Source organism: Erpetoichthys calabaricus, chromosome 4 (assembly GCF_900747795.2).
Source record: "Erpetoichthys calabaricus chromosome 4, fErpCal1.3, whole genome shotgun sequence".
Taxonomy (NCBI): domain Eukaryota; kingdom Metazoa; phylum Chordata; class Cladistia; order Polypteriformes; family Polypteridae; genus Erpetoichthys; species Erpetoichthys calabaricus.
Window position 1 is genome coordinate 268,155,240 of NC_041397.2, and position 20,224 is coordinate 268,175,463.

A 20,224-nucleotide genomic window follows, 5' to 3' on the forward strand; every position below is an offset into this window, starting at 1 on the left:
TGTAGTGAACTGAAGTCAGGATGCTTGACCAATGAATAAGGTAGAGGGGTGGAACTTCAGTTCAAATGTACAGTATTGTGGGAATGACGTATTTCATGTTGACATTCAATGCTGAGGAAGTAACTGAATATTAATTTAACAAAACAAACACACATTTTGAACATTTTGACCATTCCTATTGTAATGGACACATGGATTACGCAACAAAAATTATGGAAGAAGTTATAAACTTTTTCCCGTAGCCCTTTTCATATTGTTTGTCGTTGGAGAGAACTGGTCACCATTGCTGTTCTGTTATGTCATAAACATTCTTCTCTTGCTCTGCATAAAAATATGAGATTAACATTTTTTCCATGTTGTCACTGCAAAGCACATGGGGTTATTTTTGAGTGGAGCATTCCTTTAGAGCATGTGGGTAAGGGCAGTCCCTACAGCATCAAATGTAAAGCAGGGATCATCCCTTGAAAATTAGAGTGTCCATCCATCCATTTTCCAACCCGTTGAATCCGAACACAGGGTCACGGGGGTCTGCTGAAGCCAATCCCAGCCAACACAGGGCACAAGGCAGGGAACCAATCCCGGGCAGGGTGCCAACCCACCGCAGGACACACACAAACACACACCAAGCACACACTAGGGCCAATTTAGAATCACCAATCCACCTAACCTGCATGTCTTTGGACTGTGGGAGGAAACCGGAGCGCCCGGAGGAAACCCACGCAGACACGGGGAGAACATGCAAACTCCACGCAGGGTGGACCCGGGAAGCGAACCCGGGTCTCCTAACTGCGAGGCAGCAGCGCTACCACTGTGCCACCGTGCCGGCGAAAAAAATGAGAGTACCAAGGAAAAAACCTACGCATGCAAAATGAGAACATGCAAATACCACACAGACAGCACTCAGTCTGGCATTTTGAAAAACAGATCTCTGTGGTTAACCTATGTGCCATTGTGACACTTATTAGAGGGCACCATGTGGTATATAAGTTGGTGGGCACAGTTCCATATTCTCTTCAGGTCTGCATGGGCTTTTCTCTAGAGACTCTGGTCTTCCTACTGCATCAATAAGGCATGCATGTTAGGTTGATGGAGGCTCTAAAGTGGCCCAGTGTGACAGAGATTGGTTATGTGTTTAAAGATGCAAACATGGACTGCTGTACCATCCACAGTTAGTTACTGCCATGTATGAGATGCTGTTGCTAACTGGCTCTTGCTACATACAGTCATGACTTGTAACAAATGGATTAAGAAAATGGATGAATGGATTTGTTAAGGAAATGGTTGGTTGGATTTTTATTTAGACCACAGGTTTACAGCTTTGTTCCCAGAATGGTCCTTTTGGCTGCTGCTTTTCCCTGTCACCAGTGTCAAATTTTGTAGTTATTTTCTTACTTTTAACGCACCTATCAAAAAATGTTTTTAGTTTTAACTGGACTGCTAGATGATGTTCTTGATGAAATTCCGTGTCACATACATTAAAAGTCAGTGTTGTGTGGCACACGGCTAGGGGTGGCACCCAGCCAGGATGCCCAGGAAGACAGGAGGAGGGCTCAATCCTCCTCCAGACCGCGAGGGGGCGTCCGCCCTGGTTGTATTGGGAGCCACGGGTACAGGGCTTGGAAGCCCAACCCTGTATGGGCCCGTGTCCACCGCCAGGGGGCGTCCCCCTGCCTGAAGGACCCGGGCCCCCAGCACTTCCGCCACACCAGGAAGTGCTGGGGGGAAGAAGACTGGGGACACCCGGAGGGCTTCCGGGAGCACAGCCGGCACTTCCGCCACACAGGGGAGTGTCCGCAGAGAAGTGTCGGGAAAGCACCTGGAGTCAGGCGAGGAGTGGACAAGGTTCTGAGTGAAGGAGAGTGGAGGTGGCCTGAAGGAAGCAGGCACTGGAAGAGAGGCCTGGACTTTGGGGAGATTGGTGCTGGAGGCACTGGGGTTGTGCACTTATGGACCTTGTAAATATGGGAAATAAACGTGTGGTGGACTTTAAAATGGTGTCCATCTGTCTGTGTCCGGGCTGCTTCTCACAGTTGTCATTGGACCTTCAAATACAAGATATTTAGCAATGGAAGTAAATATATACAATGAACTCCTTGTAGTTGAAACATAATTAAGCAAAAAGGATTATTCATTGAAGGGGAAAAAAACATGTTAATTATCATGTAACTCAACTTCAATGAAAAAAAGAACTCCACCTGAAAAGCAATCATCCGTTTTCCCTTAAAAGTGGCTTGCAGGATATGTGCAAAACCAATTACATTTACTTATTTTGGTTGATGCTTTTATCCAAGACAACTTACAACATTTACAATACAATTGGCTACATTTCTTTTGGTCTTCTATTTGGAGCACAGGAAGGTTGCCGGTTCGAATCCCCATCACTGCCAAAAGAGATCCTACTCTGCTGGGCCCTTGAGCAAGGCCCTTAACCTTCAATTGCTCCAGGGGCGCTGTACAATGGCTGACCCTGCGCTCAGACCCCAAGGGGTATGCGAAAACTAACAAATTCCTAATACAAGAAATTGTATAAGGCGAAATAAAGAACAAAAAACACTACACCACAATGCCTGCAAAGCAATGAGTTGCATGTGGGGGTCATTAGTATATTTTAAATCCCCATGGAATGGAACCTGGTATCATCTTCTGCTGCTATAGGTCTGATGCTTTGCGCACTGTAGGAAAAGAGAAGGGTTAATCACTCAGTTAATTAATCATTAGTTTTACCTTCACCAATGCTGGTATTAATTAGTACAATTGCAGTACTGTACTGTACAATACTAAAAGGGGATGCCAAATTAATGTAGGTCACGGGTGGCATCTCTGTTTCACGTTCTGGAATGGAAAATTGGAGAGATCTATACAATTCATGAACAAAGTTCACAAATCAGTGAAAGTCAACTTTAATCACTTTCACTTTGTCTGTTGTGATCCAAATGTGGTGATAGACTTACTTTCACAATCAACCCAGACATGCTTGTTGAAATAAACAAAACAATACAATTTATTTATACCAAAAGGATAACAGAAGATGGATATTTATGTGAATTTATTTATATAGATATGCATTATTTGTAATTTAGATACTGTATATATAGACAAAAGAACAATAAAAAACATAAAATTATGTAAGCTTAGTTTTCTCCTATTAAAAAGTCACATAACTTATGAATGCTGAACTTTCAGTTCATATGGTAAAAATGGATAAGTTCTTAAGTTAGTAAGGTTCTGTTGCCTGCACTCTGGTAATCATTTGCTCACAACCGGTCTACACTGGCTTGCATTACCCCCAACACAGTTTCTATGTGTGTGGGTGTGAGTTTCTGCTTATCACTTCTTACTGAATTGAGGAAGAAACTTAACAGCTTGAAGTTATCATTTACTAGGCTGTTACCTTTTAGTTACAATTACACCAATGCCATAATACATTAGCTGGCTTTGTCCTAACTATTGTGTTACAATTAATAGTTCTCGGAATCAAAGCAGTTGTACTTAAGGTTCTGGTGTAAGTAAAGGTTTGTTCCTTTCCTGGTCAAATTCTCCAGACACATGGAATGATTTTCAATGTGCTTTCTTTGCTTGTTTAAGAGCTTGTCTCCTTCTTGGCCTTTGATCATACCTTCTGGTTATGGGAGGTACTGCAGTTCCTCTTATAAGTTCAAACACATCATGTCAGTCCTTTTGTTGCAAGCAAAGTTATGCATGCTGGGATGGCTAGTGATCAGTCTTGTTGACAGCAATGCAAACTTGTGGCTTTGACATATATGGTCTCTCTCTGCTTGTGCATATGCTGTTCCTCAGCAAGGTTTGGACTAATGGCCACCTTGTCCAACTCCAATACAGATAAGTCTTTAAACCTTCCAGTGAAGAACAGGAACCCTTCAGAGTAAAGGGGCTGCTTCAACCTCTATTACAACTATGCTCTATAAGCAATGGGGTCTCTGCTATACAGCAGAAGTTACAGCCAGGTTGAGCATGGTAAGCTTGATGAGACAATTTGGGTTTTTAAAGGAGGACTTGCCATTGGTTTCTTTGTTGCACATAAGCCTATCCTTTTGGTTGACAATTGGTGAAGAGTTCAGTCCGTCAATGTTGCTCATCCTTGAGTTATGGGCCTTTGGTTGAACTTGGATTTCCAACTGGTGCTTCCAAGAGACAACTGTTACTTGGTCTGGGATTGATCGTCATCACACAAAGGTCTGATATTGCATTCCAACAAGGTACACCATCATGGAAACTGTGATTTTTTACCTGGCATTAAGAGTGTCTGGCCCTGGCTTTTTAAGCAAAAATGGTTGATGTCAGTCTGTCCTATAGTACTCAGGGAAACCCTTCTGTATACCAGTTTTTATAAGAAGTATTTGCAGCCTTTCAGTTAACTTAAGAAAGTCTAGCCATTCTCCTCTGACTCCTTTCATTAACAAGATGTTTTCTCCCATAGTACTAGTGTTTAATAGATTTATATTTTAAATTTCACCATCCACTATAAATACTAGAGACCGAAGTGCTTCAAAAATCCCAGGGGAGCAGCCATTTCTGAAATGGTATCAACAAGTCATATCATAATAAAAGTATCTCAGATGTCGTATCTTGTCCATTCTAATGTTTGGATGAACAACAACTAAATCTCTTGACCTTGTCTTCATGCATTATACAGTATTATACTGCCAATATCAAAGTGCATCCTTTCATTTACAAGTAGATGTTCCCAATAAAGTGCTGCTAATTGTGTGTCTAAATTTTGATAACAAGTTGATGGATGGCTTTATTAGACTGGTACAGTCACAATGTACTCCAGGCATTGCTTCAATTCAAACTAATTTATTTATTTTTCTCCCCCATTTAGGTTTGGATCCAGCACATCCTCGCTTTCAAAGTGTGATCTTGTATGACGGGCTCAACCCCAGTAATGCTGTCTTTGTTGATGCTCTTCATTCAGATACAGATGGTAAAGTCACCTGTACACTCTTTCCGCTAAGATTATTCATATGTTGACTTGCTTGACAAAGGGAATGACTGAAAATAAGAATGTTAGAATGAGTGAACTCTATAAAGGTGTGTCCAGTACTGTGATGACTGTATCCTGCCACAGAAGCAAAAATTAAAAAAATACCTGCACAATTAACAAATAACAGCTTTGTTCTTTATAGTGTTAGTAATAATGCATAAGCCATTTTAAAGTGGTGAACAAAGAGATAATCAGCATTAAATTAAAATCTATATTTTACTTAAAGATTCTCCCATTGTTAAAAATGAAAATAAATTTTGAAATTGCTTTGTATTAGCTAACTTTTCTTAACAACTATAGAGTACTGAGTGATGTAGACCCACCAGTTTCAGAAATAGTTATCGGATATCAAAGAACAACTATTCAATGTATCATTGATGCAAAGCTTAGCACATTGGATTTAATTTGTTTTTCAATAGTTTATTTTAACAGAGAGCAGGCACTTTCACGCCTAGCAATGTATTTTAAACAGTATCTATTCATTCACCTCCCTGCATGGAGTTTGCATGTTCTCCCCGTGTCTGCGTGGGTTTCCTCCGGGTACTCCAGTTTCCTCCCACAGTCCAAAGACATGCAGGTTAGGTGCATTGGTGATCCTAAATTGTCCCTAGTGTGTGCTTGGTGTGTGGGTGTGGGAGTGTGTGTGTCCTGCGGTGGGCTGGCACCCTGCCCGGGGTTTGTTTCCTGCCTTGCACTCTGTGTTGGCTGGGATTGGCTCCAGCAGACCCCCGTGATCCTTTGTTAGGATATAGCGGGTTGGATAATGGATGGATGGATGGATCTATTCATTCAAGTCCATTAAAGCCACATTTTCTCTACCACACTGTGACCAGATTCAGATTTTTTTCACATAAATAAAACCAAATTGTACAGTCGTGGCCAAAAGTTTTGAGAATGGCACAAATGCTAATTTCCACAAAGTTTGCTGCTTCAGTTTTTATTAAGGCAATTTGCATATACTTCAGAATGTTATGAAGAGTGATCAGATGAAATGCAATTAATTGCAAAGTCCCTCTTTGCCATGAAAATGAAATTAATCCCAAAAAAACATTTTTACTGCTGTTGTGAAGAAGGCTTCAGGGCATCCAAGAAAGTCCAGCAAACACCAGGACCGTCTCCTAAAGTTGATTCAGCTGTGGAATCAGGGCACCACCAGTACAGAGCTTCCTCAGGAATGGCAGCAGGCAGATGTGAGTGCATCTGCATACAGAGTGAGGTGAAGACTTTTGGAGGATGGCCTGTTGTCAAGAATGGCAGCAAAGAAGCCACTTCTCTCCAAGAAAAACATCAGGGGCAGACTGATATTCTGCAAAAGGTACAGGGGTTGGACTGCTGAGGACTGGGGTAAAGTAATTTTCTCTGATGAATCCCCTTTCTGATTGTTTGGGGGCATTCAGAAAAAAGATTGTCCGGAGAAGAAAAAGTGAGCACTGCCATCAGTCCTGTGTCATGCCAACAGTAAAGCATCCCAAGATGATTACTGTGTAGGGTTACTTCACAGCCAAGGAAGTGGGCTCACTCACAATTTTGCCTAAGAACACAGCCATGAATAAAGAATGGTACCAAAACATCCTCTGAGAGCAACTTCTCCCAACCATCCAAGAACAGTTTGGTGACGAACAATGCCTTTTCCGGCATAAGGCGAAAGTGATAATAAAGTGGCTCGTGGAACAAAACATCAACATTTTGGGTTCAAGGCCAGGAAACTCCCCAGACTATAATCCCATTGAGAACTTGTGATCAATCCTCAAGAGGCAGATGGACAAAAAAAAACCCCCGCAAATTCTGATAAACTCCAAGCATTGATTATGCAAGAATGAGCTGCCATCAGTCAGGATTTGACCCAGAAGTTCATTGGCAGCATGCCAGTGCAAATTGCAGAGGTCTTGAAAAAGAAGGGTCAACACTGCAAATATTGACTATTCGCATAAATGTAATATAATTGTCAATGAAATCCTTTGAAACTTAGGAAATGCTTGTAATTATACTTCAGTATACCATAGAAACATCTGACAAAAAGATCTAAAAACACTGAAACAGTAAACTTTGTGAAAGCCAATACTTATGTCATTCTCAAAAATTTTGGCCACGACTGTATTTTTGAGATCAGAAACAGGGCATTTTCATATGTGGTATTTAATTATGATCATCCTTATCTGAGTTTAAACAATCAGATTAGATTTTTGTTCAATTGTTTGCTTAATAGCTTAATCTCGTCTGTTTCATGATAAGGGTAAAATTATAGAGCAAGTCTGGCTATAAATTAAACATTCAACCACAAGATGGTGCCAGAATCATGACTGAGTAGCACTTTCAGCAGGACATGAAAGAAGAAAGTATGAATGCCAATAAACTTACAACAGTAGTGTTTTAAAAGAAATGAAAGATGAATAATCAGCCTTGAACAGCTCTCACTTGGAATTTGGAAATACTTTATGACTGGAAAGCTGAAGTCAAATCTGCAGAAAGGGAGGAAAATAACTATAGACAATCCCCCAAAGCATTGTCTTTCCTTTATAAAATGATATTAGACACAGCCAAAAGACTTCTGTAAAATCAGTATTCTAAATCATTTTTTACTTTGTTATGAAAGTGTGTATTCTGTCAGCCAAACTATTTAAAATTGTTACAGTAATCTACATGGTTTAAACAAAAATGTTCATTTGACAGAGTGAACTTAAAAAATTTAAAGAGCTAGAAAAAAATGTAGAAATCATAGTTGTCAGGAGCAACACATGTAAATGGATTACAAGCTAGCTAATATATATGAAGCTTAAAGTAAAAATAAGATGATGAAGTCTAAAGTTTCTTTTAGGGACCTTCATTGGGACTGTTACTTTCCCCAATTTATATTAATGAGTTTTATTCAGATATAGCTAGTAACCTCATGGGTGGCAGATTGGTTCTGAAAATAATTTTCAATACTATGTACTTTCATTTTAGGACCAGTTCTTGTTCTTCTTTATCTTCATCTTTTTTGTAGGGTTGATAAGTCTCCACATCCTTTGGTCCTGCACCTCTACCTTTCTCTTCTAAGTCTTCCTTTACTCTATCCACCCACTTCCACTTTGGCCTCCCACAGTTTCTCTTCCCTTGTACTTCTGTTACTATCACTCTTTTGCCTTCACTGCAAAAAATCAGTGTGAAAAAATAAATAAAAAACAAGAAAAAGGTATTAGAATCAAGCAAAATTATCTGCCAATATAGTGAGAAAGTTTAACTTGTTAAATTTTCTAAAAATGAGATTATATATCTTACACATACAAATCTACTCAAGTCAGTTATTCTTAAAATAAAAAAACAAGATCTATTATTTCTTTTCAAGATTGTCTGGCTTGTTAAGATTTCATTTTTTGCAGTGTTCATATTCATTGTGTGTCATCATCATATATCAATACCACTTCTTCTTATTTTCCTGTTTTTCGTAGATATCTGTCCTTCTCTTGTTTTACCTCTGTCTCATTTCTTATTCTGTCTTTTCTATCTTATCATTTTCATTACTGCCACAATGAACTTCTCCTTTAAAACCATTGACTCAGCTCCATACATCATTATCTGTCTTTTGACTGCCTTAAAAACCTTACCTTTAACATCCACCTTGATTCTTGAATACCAGTCCTGAGACCATTTTCCAATTGTTACATCCACATTGCACTTGGTGCATCCCATTCTTCATCTTTGACTACCACTGATCCTGTATATTTAAACTTATGTACTCTTTTCAATAATTGACCCTGCAAGCTAATTTTTGAACCCTGATCATCATTAAACCCTATATACTGTATTCTGTCTTCTTCCTATTTATCTTCAACTTTCAACCTTCTAAACTCCTTTTTCATTCTTCCAACTTCCTCTTCACTACCTCCTTTCAGATGCTAACACAGCACAATGTCTTCAGCAAAAAGCTTCCCCTAGAGGATTGATCTTTTATCCCATGACTCAACACATTCATTACCAGATCAAAGCAGAACGACATTAAAGAACGTCTCTGGGGCAGATCTACTCTAGCTGAAGTCTTGACTATTACCCCGACATTGCTTCTAACTCAAGTCGTCACTCCTTATGCATATCCTGGAGAATCTTCACATACTTCTATGGTACTCCTTTTTCCATCATGCACCTCCAGACCTTTTCACGTGGCACCTTATCATAAGAATTGTCTAAATTAATTAAAACCAAGCGTTTCTATTCCTCATGACGCTCCTGCATGAGTCGTCACAGTGCAAAGATGCATCAGTTGTTCCTCTGTTTGACACAAAACCAAATTGCTCTTCACCCATGGTGCTCTCTTCCCTAAGCCTTCTCTCTGTATTTCTTTTCCAAATTTTTATCCTGTGAAATATCAACTTTATACCTCTATAGTCTCTGTAATCCTGGATAACAACCTTATCCTTATAAATGAGTACAATTACACTGAGTATCATGCTCCACTCCACTGGTATTTTATGCCATTCAACCTATAATACGTCTTCCAGACTTCCATGGCTATTTCTTCCAGTCCTGTTGTCTTTTCATTCTTCTTTCTTTTCAGTGCATTCTTTCCTTTTTTCCTCCTTATTCTTGGTACTAGCGCTTCACCTAGGACTCTGTCCCCATTTACTACCTTTGGATTTTCTTCTTTCTACATCTTTTCAAAGTACTCCTTTCATCTGTTTTTCATCCTGTCATGCCTATTCAAAGCCATACTTTGCTTATCTTTCATTCAATTTATATGACTAAAATCTGTCCCTACCCTTCGGTATTCTAAAAATTGTTCTCTTTTCATCTTGTGTCTCCAGATTTTCCTACACTTCATCCAAAGCCACTACTCTCTTGGCTTCACTATATTTTGCCTCTACATTTCTGAATCTTCTTCCTTCCTCCCTTGATTGGTACCATGCTTGTTTTGCCTCTTTCTTAGACTTTATCACATCCTGAACCTCACTGTTCTACCACCACATCTCTTCATCTCCAGGTGGTCTTCTTCTAGTCATCCTACTTAATACCTGTTCACCTGTTATCAGTACATTTTTGCTATTCTTCTCCCACCATTTCTCCACAATCTCAGATGACTATACTTCATTTAAAACCTCCTCCCTAAACCTGTTCCTAAGTGTTTACTCTTTTAATATCCATTTCTTTATCCTTGGCACTTTTTTGCTCTGGTCTTATTCTCTTCCTGACACTGATCTCCTAGTAAATCACTACCACCTTACTCTACACTGTCACATTTCCCCATGTATGACCTTGTAATTCTTAATTTCTTTCAATTAAAATCTTTCCCCTACTCGCCATCCTCCAAGCACCCCTGCTACCATCTCTCTACTTTTTCAGACATTCCTATTTAAATCCCTACAGACAGGCACCTTTTTCCTCATGTGCTGCCCTTAGCTCTTCATCCATTTGTGCTCAGAAAGACTCTTTCCCTTTTTCCTCAGCCCACTTGAGGAGCATACTGTATGTACAAATGACCTTAACTATAGTGTCATTAAGGCTTACCTTGACACTCATTGCCATATCACTCCTTCCATTCACACTAAGAAGTCTGTCCTTAAGTTCATTTGATGCTGCTTCATCTACAACCATTTCTCCTTTGCTAATTTGCTACACTGTTGCATAATTTACAGCCTCCTCCCAATGCACTTGCCTCATCCCTCTGCCATCTAGTTTCCTGCACACACATCACTTCCACCGTCCTCCTGTCTGTCAAATCTGCCAACTCTCTTCCTTTTCCAGTCATTGTCCCAACATTTAGTGTTTCGACTCTTACCTTCAACTCTTCTCTTTCTCTTTCCACACTTTCTTCTGCTGCTTCAGGACTAATTTCTTTAAACGTAGCCCTTGCTCACTTCCCACAAGGGTCAGGCAAGAGCCCTGTGCGTTGCCTATGGGGTACACCCTAGTATTTTCCTGATTGGACCGGCCACTCCTTGGGTGCTAGATTTTGTTATTTTATGATGAGAGGTTGGCACTCACTTCAGGACGTCTCATCTTGTGGAGAATGTAGTTTACTGTCTGCACTGACCTGATGTACACTGTGGCTTGGAAAGGCTTAGTAAAAGCTTCAAAAGTAGCATAATTGATTTGTTTATTAAAGGGTGCTAAATAACAGATTGACCCATGATCAAAAGCACTTTATAAAATACATGGATGGACAAAATTTGTTGATTAATGAAGTGACATAAATAGCAAAGGTTATACTTTTTGCAGCTGGAATTCTAGCAGTTGCACTCAGTTCAGTTTGATAAAATCTTGCACTGTTGATATTGGGATAGTGGTTTTCCTTTGTTTTTTCTATCGAACGACATTAATTTTATTTTACATTGCATTACAGTGTACCTACATATCACAGTTAAGATCTGCTAGAATGTTATGTTTGAAAATGTATTAAGGTATTTATTTATGTACAGATGGTGCCTTTTAAAAAATTTTCTGTATTGTATTTCCATGTGTACAGTGCAGTGATAAGAGTCCAGTAATAAATAAAGAAATAAACAACTTCTGTCTTTTTTCTGTTTTTATTTCCAACAGGCTTTGGTATAAATTTACCAGTAGGACATGTTGATTACTACCTTAATGGAGGGAAAGACCAGCCTGGCTGTTCTTGTAAGTTTTACTGAAAGACTGTTGGGAAGGGAGGGATGCACCACCTGTCAGAGTGCATACTGTACATACAGATCCAAAATTTGTGGAGCACTCAATTGGCTCACACTTTATTTTGATGTATTATTCTCCAAAATAATCTCTACAGCAGTGGCTGCTTTAATGTAAGCTAATTATGTCTTAAATAAGCAGAATATATGTGGAAAGCATATGATAGTGCAAGAATATCTGCATAGTTTTCACATATTGGCATGAACCGGAGTTGTATAGTGGATAGCATTAATGGCTTACAGTTTCAGAGTCCTTGGTTTGAATCCTGCACTTGGGTGTTGTCTGTGTGAGGTCTGAATGTTCACTCCATGTCTGCATTTTCCTTCCATGTCATCAAAAATGCATGTGAAGTTGATTGGTGGTTCTAAACTGGCCATATAGGAGTATGGAAGTGTGCATGAGAAAGCACTGAGAGGACTTATTAGTTGCTGTCTTGTGCTTGGTGCTGCTCTGGTGGGCTCTGGACTCCTGATATCCTAAAATGGATTAAAGGATAAGGCTGGTATTTTTCAAGTTGAAGCTGTTTCTTCACAGTCATGGTACAGTATATAGTAATTTGCCACATGAAACTAAATTCTAAAGTGAACCATATTTTATACATTTAAAAAATTTACTAGCCTGCTCTTGTGTTTTATAATTCAGCTAATTGGTACAGGGGTCCCAATGTGAAAAAAGCATTAAAACAAACTGAATATGTCCATTTTCCAAGAAAAAGTATTGATCCACATCTTGAGATTACACATATATTGCAAAATTGCATAAGCATTTAATTTATGAAGGAGATTCTGTAGACAACTAGAAAGTAATAACTGAAAACAATTCAGACATATAATTGCTCACATTCTTTCAAATATGGAAGATTATTTAATTATTTTGCAAAGATATTGTCTGCTGAAGACTGTATAATTATGCATGTGTATGCAATGATGGTCTAACGAGAAAAAGACTGCAATCAAAAGACAGAATATTAATGTTAGATTCAGTCTGCTGTCCTGTATAATTCAAAACGGCTGACATATGAGGAAACAGGAGAATGGATCCACAGTTCATAGAGAATAAGTCAGTTATGGTTTTAATTGAATAAGAAACAGCTTCTTTTCATTGCTGTGAAGTTATAGAATGTTTCCTGACATTGCAGCTTTAACAATGTTATTAGGTATGTAGATTCTGAGATCATTTTTAAAATATAGTATGGCATGGCTCTCCAGGCACCTGTCAAAGTAGACCGTAAAGAGCAGCAGACCACTAATAGAGCGTTCAGGATAATATCAGGCTGTAAGAAAGTGCCTTCACTTTGACAGACTCAAACATTATGCAGATGTAAATTTCAAAACACATGCAGAAGTCACAGGATAATATCACTTCGATAATATCATTGAAGCTGTCCAAGAGATGTTGTGGTTAATGTTGTCAAATGCATCAGATGAAGCCAAGGACAACAAATACAAAGTACTCAACAGAAGGCCAACTGACAGGAAATAATGTGTTTGAGGAGTTTAATCAGAACAGAAGGATTAATGTCAATTTTCAGAAGGCTTGCCCTAGATTTGCTTTTACAAAATAAACCCAACTCTTGTAAGCTTGTGGACAAAATAGACTCGCTGAGAACATGCAAAGAAATAACAAAACCTTCCATAAAAGACCTGAGTTTAGATGTTTTGTACACAAAAAACTGCATGTAGCGTGAAATATGATAGAAAGGTAATGTCTTCAGGTACAACTGAAAATGATGTTTTGGAAACAAATCTTTTTCAAATATCTGTTTTGACAATTCTACAAGATGTAAGCAAAACCTGAAAATTGAACTGTATAAAAACAATCCTAAATCAGACACTGAATATCCAGTTTGTTGAAGTCCTAGTTCCTGACTTTATAACTGCACAAACCTCTGGGTGACTTCAAATGATAAAATTGATTGTGTGTGTATTCCTGTTTTCTTTCTGTGTAGGCTTTAGGCTGAGTGGCATGAGGGCTGGGTGGTCTTGTGGCCTTGGAACCCCTACAGATTTTGTTTTTTTTTCTCCAGCCCTCTGGAGTTTTTATTTTGTTTTTTTCTGTCATCCTGGCCATTGGACCTTACTTTATTCTTTGTTACTTAGTCTTACCTAATCTAATTTTTATATTTTTCTTTTTTCTTTCTTCATCTTTGTACTTTGAGCTACATCATTTGTATTGAAACATTCTATATAAAAAATGTTGTTGTTGTTGTTTAACACTGCTGCTTCATGGTTTTATGTCCATGATTCCTGAAGCATTTATTAATATAAACATGCATTTATATTTTCCTCGGTTTTTACAGCATGAACTCCATCTCACTTATTCTCTTCTTTACTCACTGATCCATTTAACAAAACACACACATAAACTCTGCTTTATGGATGTATACTGTAATATGGCTCTATATAGCGCCCGACCCGGCACAAACTGACGCAGAGGCACGTTTAAAACCACAAAGTGTTTTATTTTTGTTCAGCTGGAGGGCACATCTTCCCCGTGAACCCCCCAGCCACAACACAGTCCCAAAGCACTTCAATTTAGTCAACACACAATTCTCCACCCTGGCACCACCACTCCTCCCAGGCAAACTCGTCCTCTTCCTCCCGATTCTGGCTCCTGAGTGGTGGATGCTGGCCCTTTTTATAGCCCAACCGGAAGTGCTCCAGGTGCTTGATCATCTGTGGCTAATTGCACTTCTGGGCAGGGCTGTAGAGGTGTCCATAAAGGTTCTGGGATCCATGCAGTACCCCCTGGTGGCCACCCCAGGTCCCCACAGGGTTGTGGAGAACTCCATCTCCCATGGAGCACTGCGGGAAACTGAGGCACCAATGTCACCCAGGGAGGCTGCCACCAAGCATCCCGGGGGAGGTACTGAGGAGCCCATGGCTGCTCCCCCGGAACATATGCAGCCGGGGCGTCCCGGCCAGGCATGGGACCCGGCCGCCCATTACCATACTTAGACTGATGGGTCTTCTTTAATTAAAAATCTAACTTTGAGGTAAGGTAATTATTTCAGTCAAGCAAGACAGAAATATCTGAAGGAAGAACAGGAAGACAGGGGTTTTGAGTTAGAGTAGTAATACTTATTGATCATGGTGCCAGAGAAATATTGAAATGCATTTGAGAACTTGGTTAACTGTTTTAAAAGTTATTTTTTGGTTTTTTTTTTGCTTGATAAAATAGATATCATTGATATCTCAATAAAAATTCATTTTCCCATCAAATTGTCTTTAAAAATAAGTGTACTCGATTTGAAATAAAGCAGTCTGCTGGGAAACAAGCTGTTTCATATGGACCAGCAGACACATTTTATGTGAATACAGCTAAAAAGAACCAAATTACTGATCACAGAAAGAAATACAGGCAAGAAGACTCACTGAATTAGACAGAAGTTAGTATAATGGAGGCAACATAAAGGCCAGAATAAATCATATTTATTCACCTAAAGCTTTAAAGAAATAAACACACATTATTTTAGTGTTTAAATATAGATGGAGTCATCTTCATTTAGTTCCCAATGTGAAGGATTTGATCAAAAATATCCAATTTGTGTGTATTATGGAAGTACCTGACTTAGATACAGGCGATGTTGTGTTGGTGGTAAAAGCAGATCTTTTTAGTTATCTTTACAGCTTGTAACCATCTATACAGTAGTTATAAAAATAGAATTCAAATGTTATATTCTGCAGTAAATGGAACTCATTCTATCCCACAGTCATATTTTGTTCAGTAACACTTCAAATTTGCAAACAATGCATAAGTAATTTTGTAAAAGTAAAGCACTGGAAAAGGAATAATCGGTAACTTAATCAATACCAGCATATTGGATCATACTGCCATTTAACATTTTTTCAGAAATATTCTTATATAGACAAATTTACAAATAGACATTATGCTATTATTCACTATGTTGTATTAAATGTGTGTATACCTTCAGTATGTACACCAATCAACTTTTACAAAATCATGAGCTTAGTCTAGAGGCCTTAGCACAAGACAGGAACCATCCTGGGTTGGAATATCCATACTCACTAATACATATACTCTTGCAGCTCCATTGTAAATTGACCTAGCATGATTTAGGATAGAATTTCAATATGCAGACAAAACTATGCAGACACAAGAAAAAGATGCAAATCCCAAACAGATACTAACTGGGCTGGGAACTGAACTCTGGTTTCTGGAACTGTGAGGTGGCAGCAGTAATTGTTCTGCCACACCTTACTTTATATAAAACTACAAGATCTATAATTTAAAATGATTGATGTAAATTAATTTGGTAAGAAAACATAACAAATTCTAAATAATGCAAGTTTTAAATATTCAGAAATCTTGACTGTGTCCCTTGTGGCTTCTCTGGGGACTGCAGTTTCTTGAAGCTTTGTAAACTGACACCTCTAAACTGGTCTGGTATGAACGACTGTGTGTTTGAAGGCTGTGCCCTATAATATGCTGGTTTTCCAGAGACGGGTCTTACTCAGTACCCTTTTATATCAAAACAGACTTACTTAGACAGATATACTTCTTTAGATAATTCTGAAAATCTATAGATATATAGTTGCACTTTATAACTTGATATCTCCCTTTTTAGTTTTCAGAAATCCAAAATGTGACCATATTAGGGCAGCCTATATCTTCATTAGTGCCATTACTAAGCCTTGTCTGCAAGCCTTCCCTTGTGGAAATTATGAAGACTTTATGAAAGGAAACTGCAGGACTTGCAGGAACAGCTTGACTGACTTGTGTCCAAGGATAGGTAAGTATTTAGTTGTTTTTATTCAGCCATGAATCTGAAGACATGATAATGCACTATAATATACAGAATTATATAATTAAATCTTCTTCTTCCTCTTTGTCTTTTCCCCCTTCAATGTGGTGTCAATGTGCTTGATCAACTTTCTCCATACAGCTCAGACCTGCAACTCCTCATCAGTCAAGCCCTTTTACTTCAGATCCAGCTGTAAAAGTTTAGCCAAAACCTTAATGATTGAATCAATCCAATAAGATTCAGAAAATTATCTAGTTAAATTTAATATTCATATTTTAAAAATGACAGTCATATAAACTGACAAAAATTGAATTAAATTCTATTAATTTCCCTGGATGAGAGCAGTGTACAAACTGCATCAATGCAAAATAGCTCAAAATTAACTAATCATAGAAATTACATAACTAAATGTGGGTTATGGTTGTAATGAATGTAGAACTTCCTCTAAGCAAAACCCCAACTATAAAGCTGGGATGTGGGCCCTTAAAAAGGGTACTGGGTCAATATACTATTAAGTTCCAAAAACTGTTGCAAAAAGCCTCACAAGAGGAAAGGTCTGTCAACCTTTAGCTTGTAAAAAAAAGGGGGCAAAAAGGAATCTTTAAAAAATATTTTTTTATGACAACAAAATGCTCTGATGCTCAATGAGCTAGAGAGTTTCTAAACATGAAATTCCGAACAATAACTCAAAGTACCTTTAGACAGAAAGCCATCACACCCCAGCTAGTCAAAAATGGGCAATGTAGTATGTTTTAAAATAAAAAGACTTATTTGTACAAAAGTGCTCTGTAACAAAATAAAGCTCCACCAAGTACAGGAGAAAAAAGTTTTTGCCTGGCAAGGCAAAGACAACCCAGAGGCAAACAAGTCCCAGTATGCAATTCAGAAGGAGACATCAAAACAGAACAAAATGTCAAAAAATCCAGAATATCACAAAAGTATGGAATTAACACTAGAGAAACTGATCATGCTATAGCGCATTCAATGAATCGCAGGGGACTGTGGATTTTTCTCTACCTTTATGTACTAGTGGCTAGTACCATGAGCTGTTGGGTAGGTGACCATCCCTTCTGGAGGAACTACCCACAAGACATAGTAGTAGATACATAAACATAAAAAAACACACAATTGTAACCTAAGAAATAACAAAACAGAATGGGGTTCAACCCTTCCTGAAACATGACACTCAAAGGGAGTTGCTCTCACAGAAATAGACAATCCAATGGCAAAGAAGACCCAAAAACACAAATGTAAAGATAGGTGAAAAAAGAGTATAGAGGTCTGAATCCAGATACTCAAAAAAGCATAGTAATAGTCACAAGAGAACTCACCAATACCCAGAGCATACAATGTTCTGTAAAGAACTGTGTTTCCTCTGCTTTAATAGGGTTGAGGGCAGTCCTTTGATGCCGATGGACTGATGGCCCTGCCTCTTGAGAAACCACCCACTAAATACAAGAAACATAAGTGAACAATTAAAGAAACATAAATACTAAATATTACACCAAGCTAATAAAACACACATAATACAAAAATAAGCATAAATAATAATATTAACTAAAAACAAAGGCAATAAAGATAAATAAAAAAGATATAAAAAAGGAATTTAAAAATTGTGGTGACATTTTAGCCCAAAACAGGTTAGGGCCAGGTTATACCTGACGCTTAGAACGCTTATGCACATGCATCATGGCAGCCAGGTGTTCCCAGCGTTCTTTTGACATATCCCCTGAGCACGTCTTCAGAAATGAATGTGATGCATTCATGTGCGAGTTGCAGTACCAGAAAAAATGTAGGTGGAGTGTGTGTTCAATTTTTGGTGTGTGACATCACCATCCTTGTTTACTATCAACAGCCCTATCATGCCATGCCTGTCAGAACAGGAGGGTATTTTCCGTACGTCGCTTAAATCATCCGAGATCAGAAGCCTCATCTTGGATGAGTTAATGCCAGTGAAACTCATCCTGGATAATTCGGTTTTTCAAACGCAGCCGTGTATTAGATTAGTCTAGCTGGATCTAATCATTCGAGATGAATGTGCGCGCCCGTGCTGATTGAAAAGCCCATATATATTGAGTCTAAAAAACATGATCAGCAAGTCTTTGATAGGTTGCAACAAAATGACGAAAGAATGGGCGCATTTTTTTTCACACACGCGGCGCAAGACCTTTTATTCGAAGGACATGAAGAATTTCAAGATTTAATATGCACAAAGGGTAACACTGCAAAAGCATCCCAATCCAGAAAAGACGGCTGGCAAAAAGTGGCCGACAAATTAAACGCTAAGTAGTGTGCATTGTACTTACTGAATGCAGCGTTTCATTTCCTAGGTGTCAGATTAATTAGATAGATAGATAGCTAGATAAATACTTTATGAATCCCAAGGGGAAATTCACATTTAATATATTAAATATGCATGTAAATTCATATTTCATATGTCATAATTCCAGATCAAACGTGAGCACAAGGAGAACATGGGAACAGGTTAAAGTGAAGTACAAGAATATACTTCAAACTGGTAAATATTGGTATATAACTATTTAAAGAATTGTTGACATAAAGAATCATATATAATATAAAAAACATTAATTCTAAAGCTAATAAGAAGGCAGACAAGCAAAAAACAGGTGGAGGTCCATGCGGTCCAGACCTAACCCCTGCAGAAGAGTTGGCTATCCAGCAAAATGCCCATCGCCCTGTTTCTGAGGGCATTCCAGGGCAAAGCTCCTCCTCAGAACCAGTGGCAGGATGCAATGGTCACTTCATTTCAGGTAAAGGATGGTCATTGCATATATTTGTCATCGATGTGTGCCACAGGTATGTTCCATATAGCCCTCTTTTTTGTTGGGTTAGTTGCAGATAATGTCATATCCCTAGAACCTGTGTCTGACCAACGAGATATTGACGAAGGTCAAATATTTGATGAAGACACTATCTGATTATTCGGATCTGCGTACAATCCAGTGCCCCAATCATATTTGGAAATCTTGGGTAATGAGAATGTTAGGGTGATTGTGAGATTCTTCATGGAACTATGGGTGTTTTTGCCTGTATGTTGCTTACCTGCAATGGCATGAAACGCCTCTTTTATTTTCTGCACACGCAGGTGTCCAGGAAGAACTATGAAAACCCGAAGGAAATATTTCAGAGCCAAACAGACTTTACGAATTGCCTGGCAAACTGCATTTTTAGATCGATTTTCCACATCGCCTACAGTATATAAAAAAAGTTCCGCATGCAAAAAACCTCAAAGCAATGCATACTGTCTATGTGGTTGTGAGAGCCTGACTTCGCCGAGTTTGACTTTGAATATAAGGTGCTAATAAATCTTTGAGGTACAATATTCCCCCTCGGCTAAAGCGGTATCTTTCGAAAAGAATTTCCTCTGGGAGCAATAAAGGGTCTTGCCGATCGCACAAAACTCTCTCTATATGAAATTCTCTTCTTATAATTTGCGTACCAATATCAATTGGTCGCTCATTCATGAACAGTGAAGCCATGACTGAATGAATTCCATGCATGGACACTGATTAAGTGTGTGAGCTAATCCTTGTTTACATAGAACAAACCAGCTTCGAGCAGGTTTGAGGATTAGGATGTGTTGCTATGACAACACTTCCAGCAGGAGTTTCGAAAAACCGACAGATCCAGGATCAGGCCAAATCGTCAACAATTACATCCGGCTAAACGAGTAATCCACGTACGAAAAGTACCCCCCAGCTGGCATCAAATCATTAACTCTTTGAAACTGGTTGTGAAAACATACAAGATAAAATAGAATCACATACATCTGCGCAAAGCAGAAAATATCCAATAACAGA

At 38.6% G+C, this 20,224-nt stretch overlaps 1 protein-coding gene across 1 annotated transcript in view; it reads left to right on the forward strand.

The window, feature by feature from the left end:
• The window catches only part of pla1a (phospholipase A1 member A), a 48,862-nt gene that overhangs the window by 16,881 nt on the left and 11,757 nt on the right, over positions 1-20,224 (forward strand). Inside the window, exons 5-7 of the mRNA XM_028800761.2 lie at positions 4,844-4,945; positions 11,516-11,590; positions 16,227-16,391. Coding sequence (XP_028656594.1) covers positions 4,844-4,945; positions 11,516-11,590; positions 16,227-16,391 — 342 coding nt within the window. The remainder of the gene's footprint in view (positions 1-4,843; positions 4,946-11,515; positions 11,591-16,226; positions 16,392-20,224) is intronic.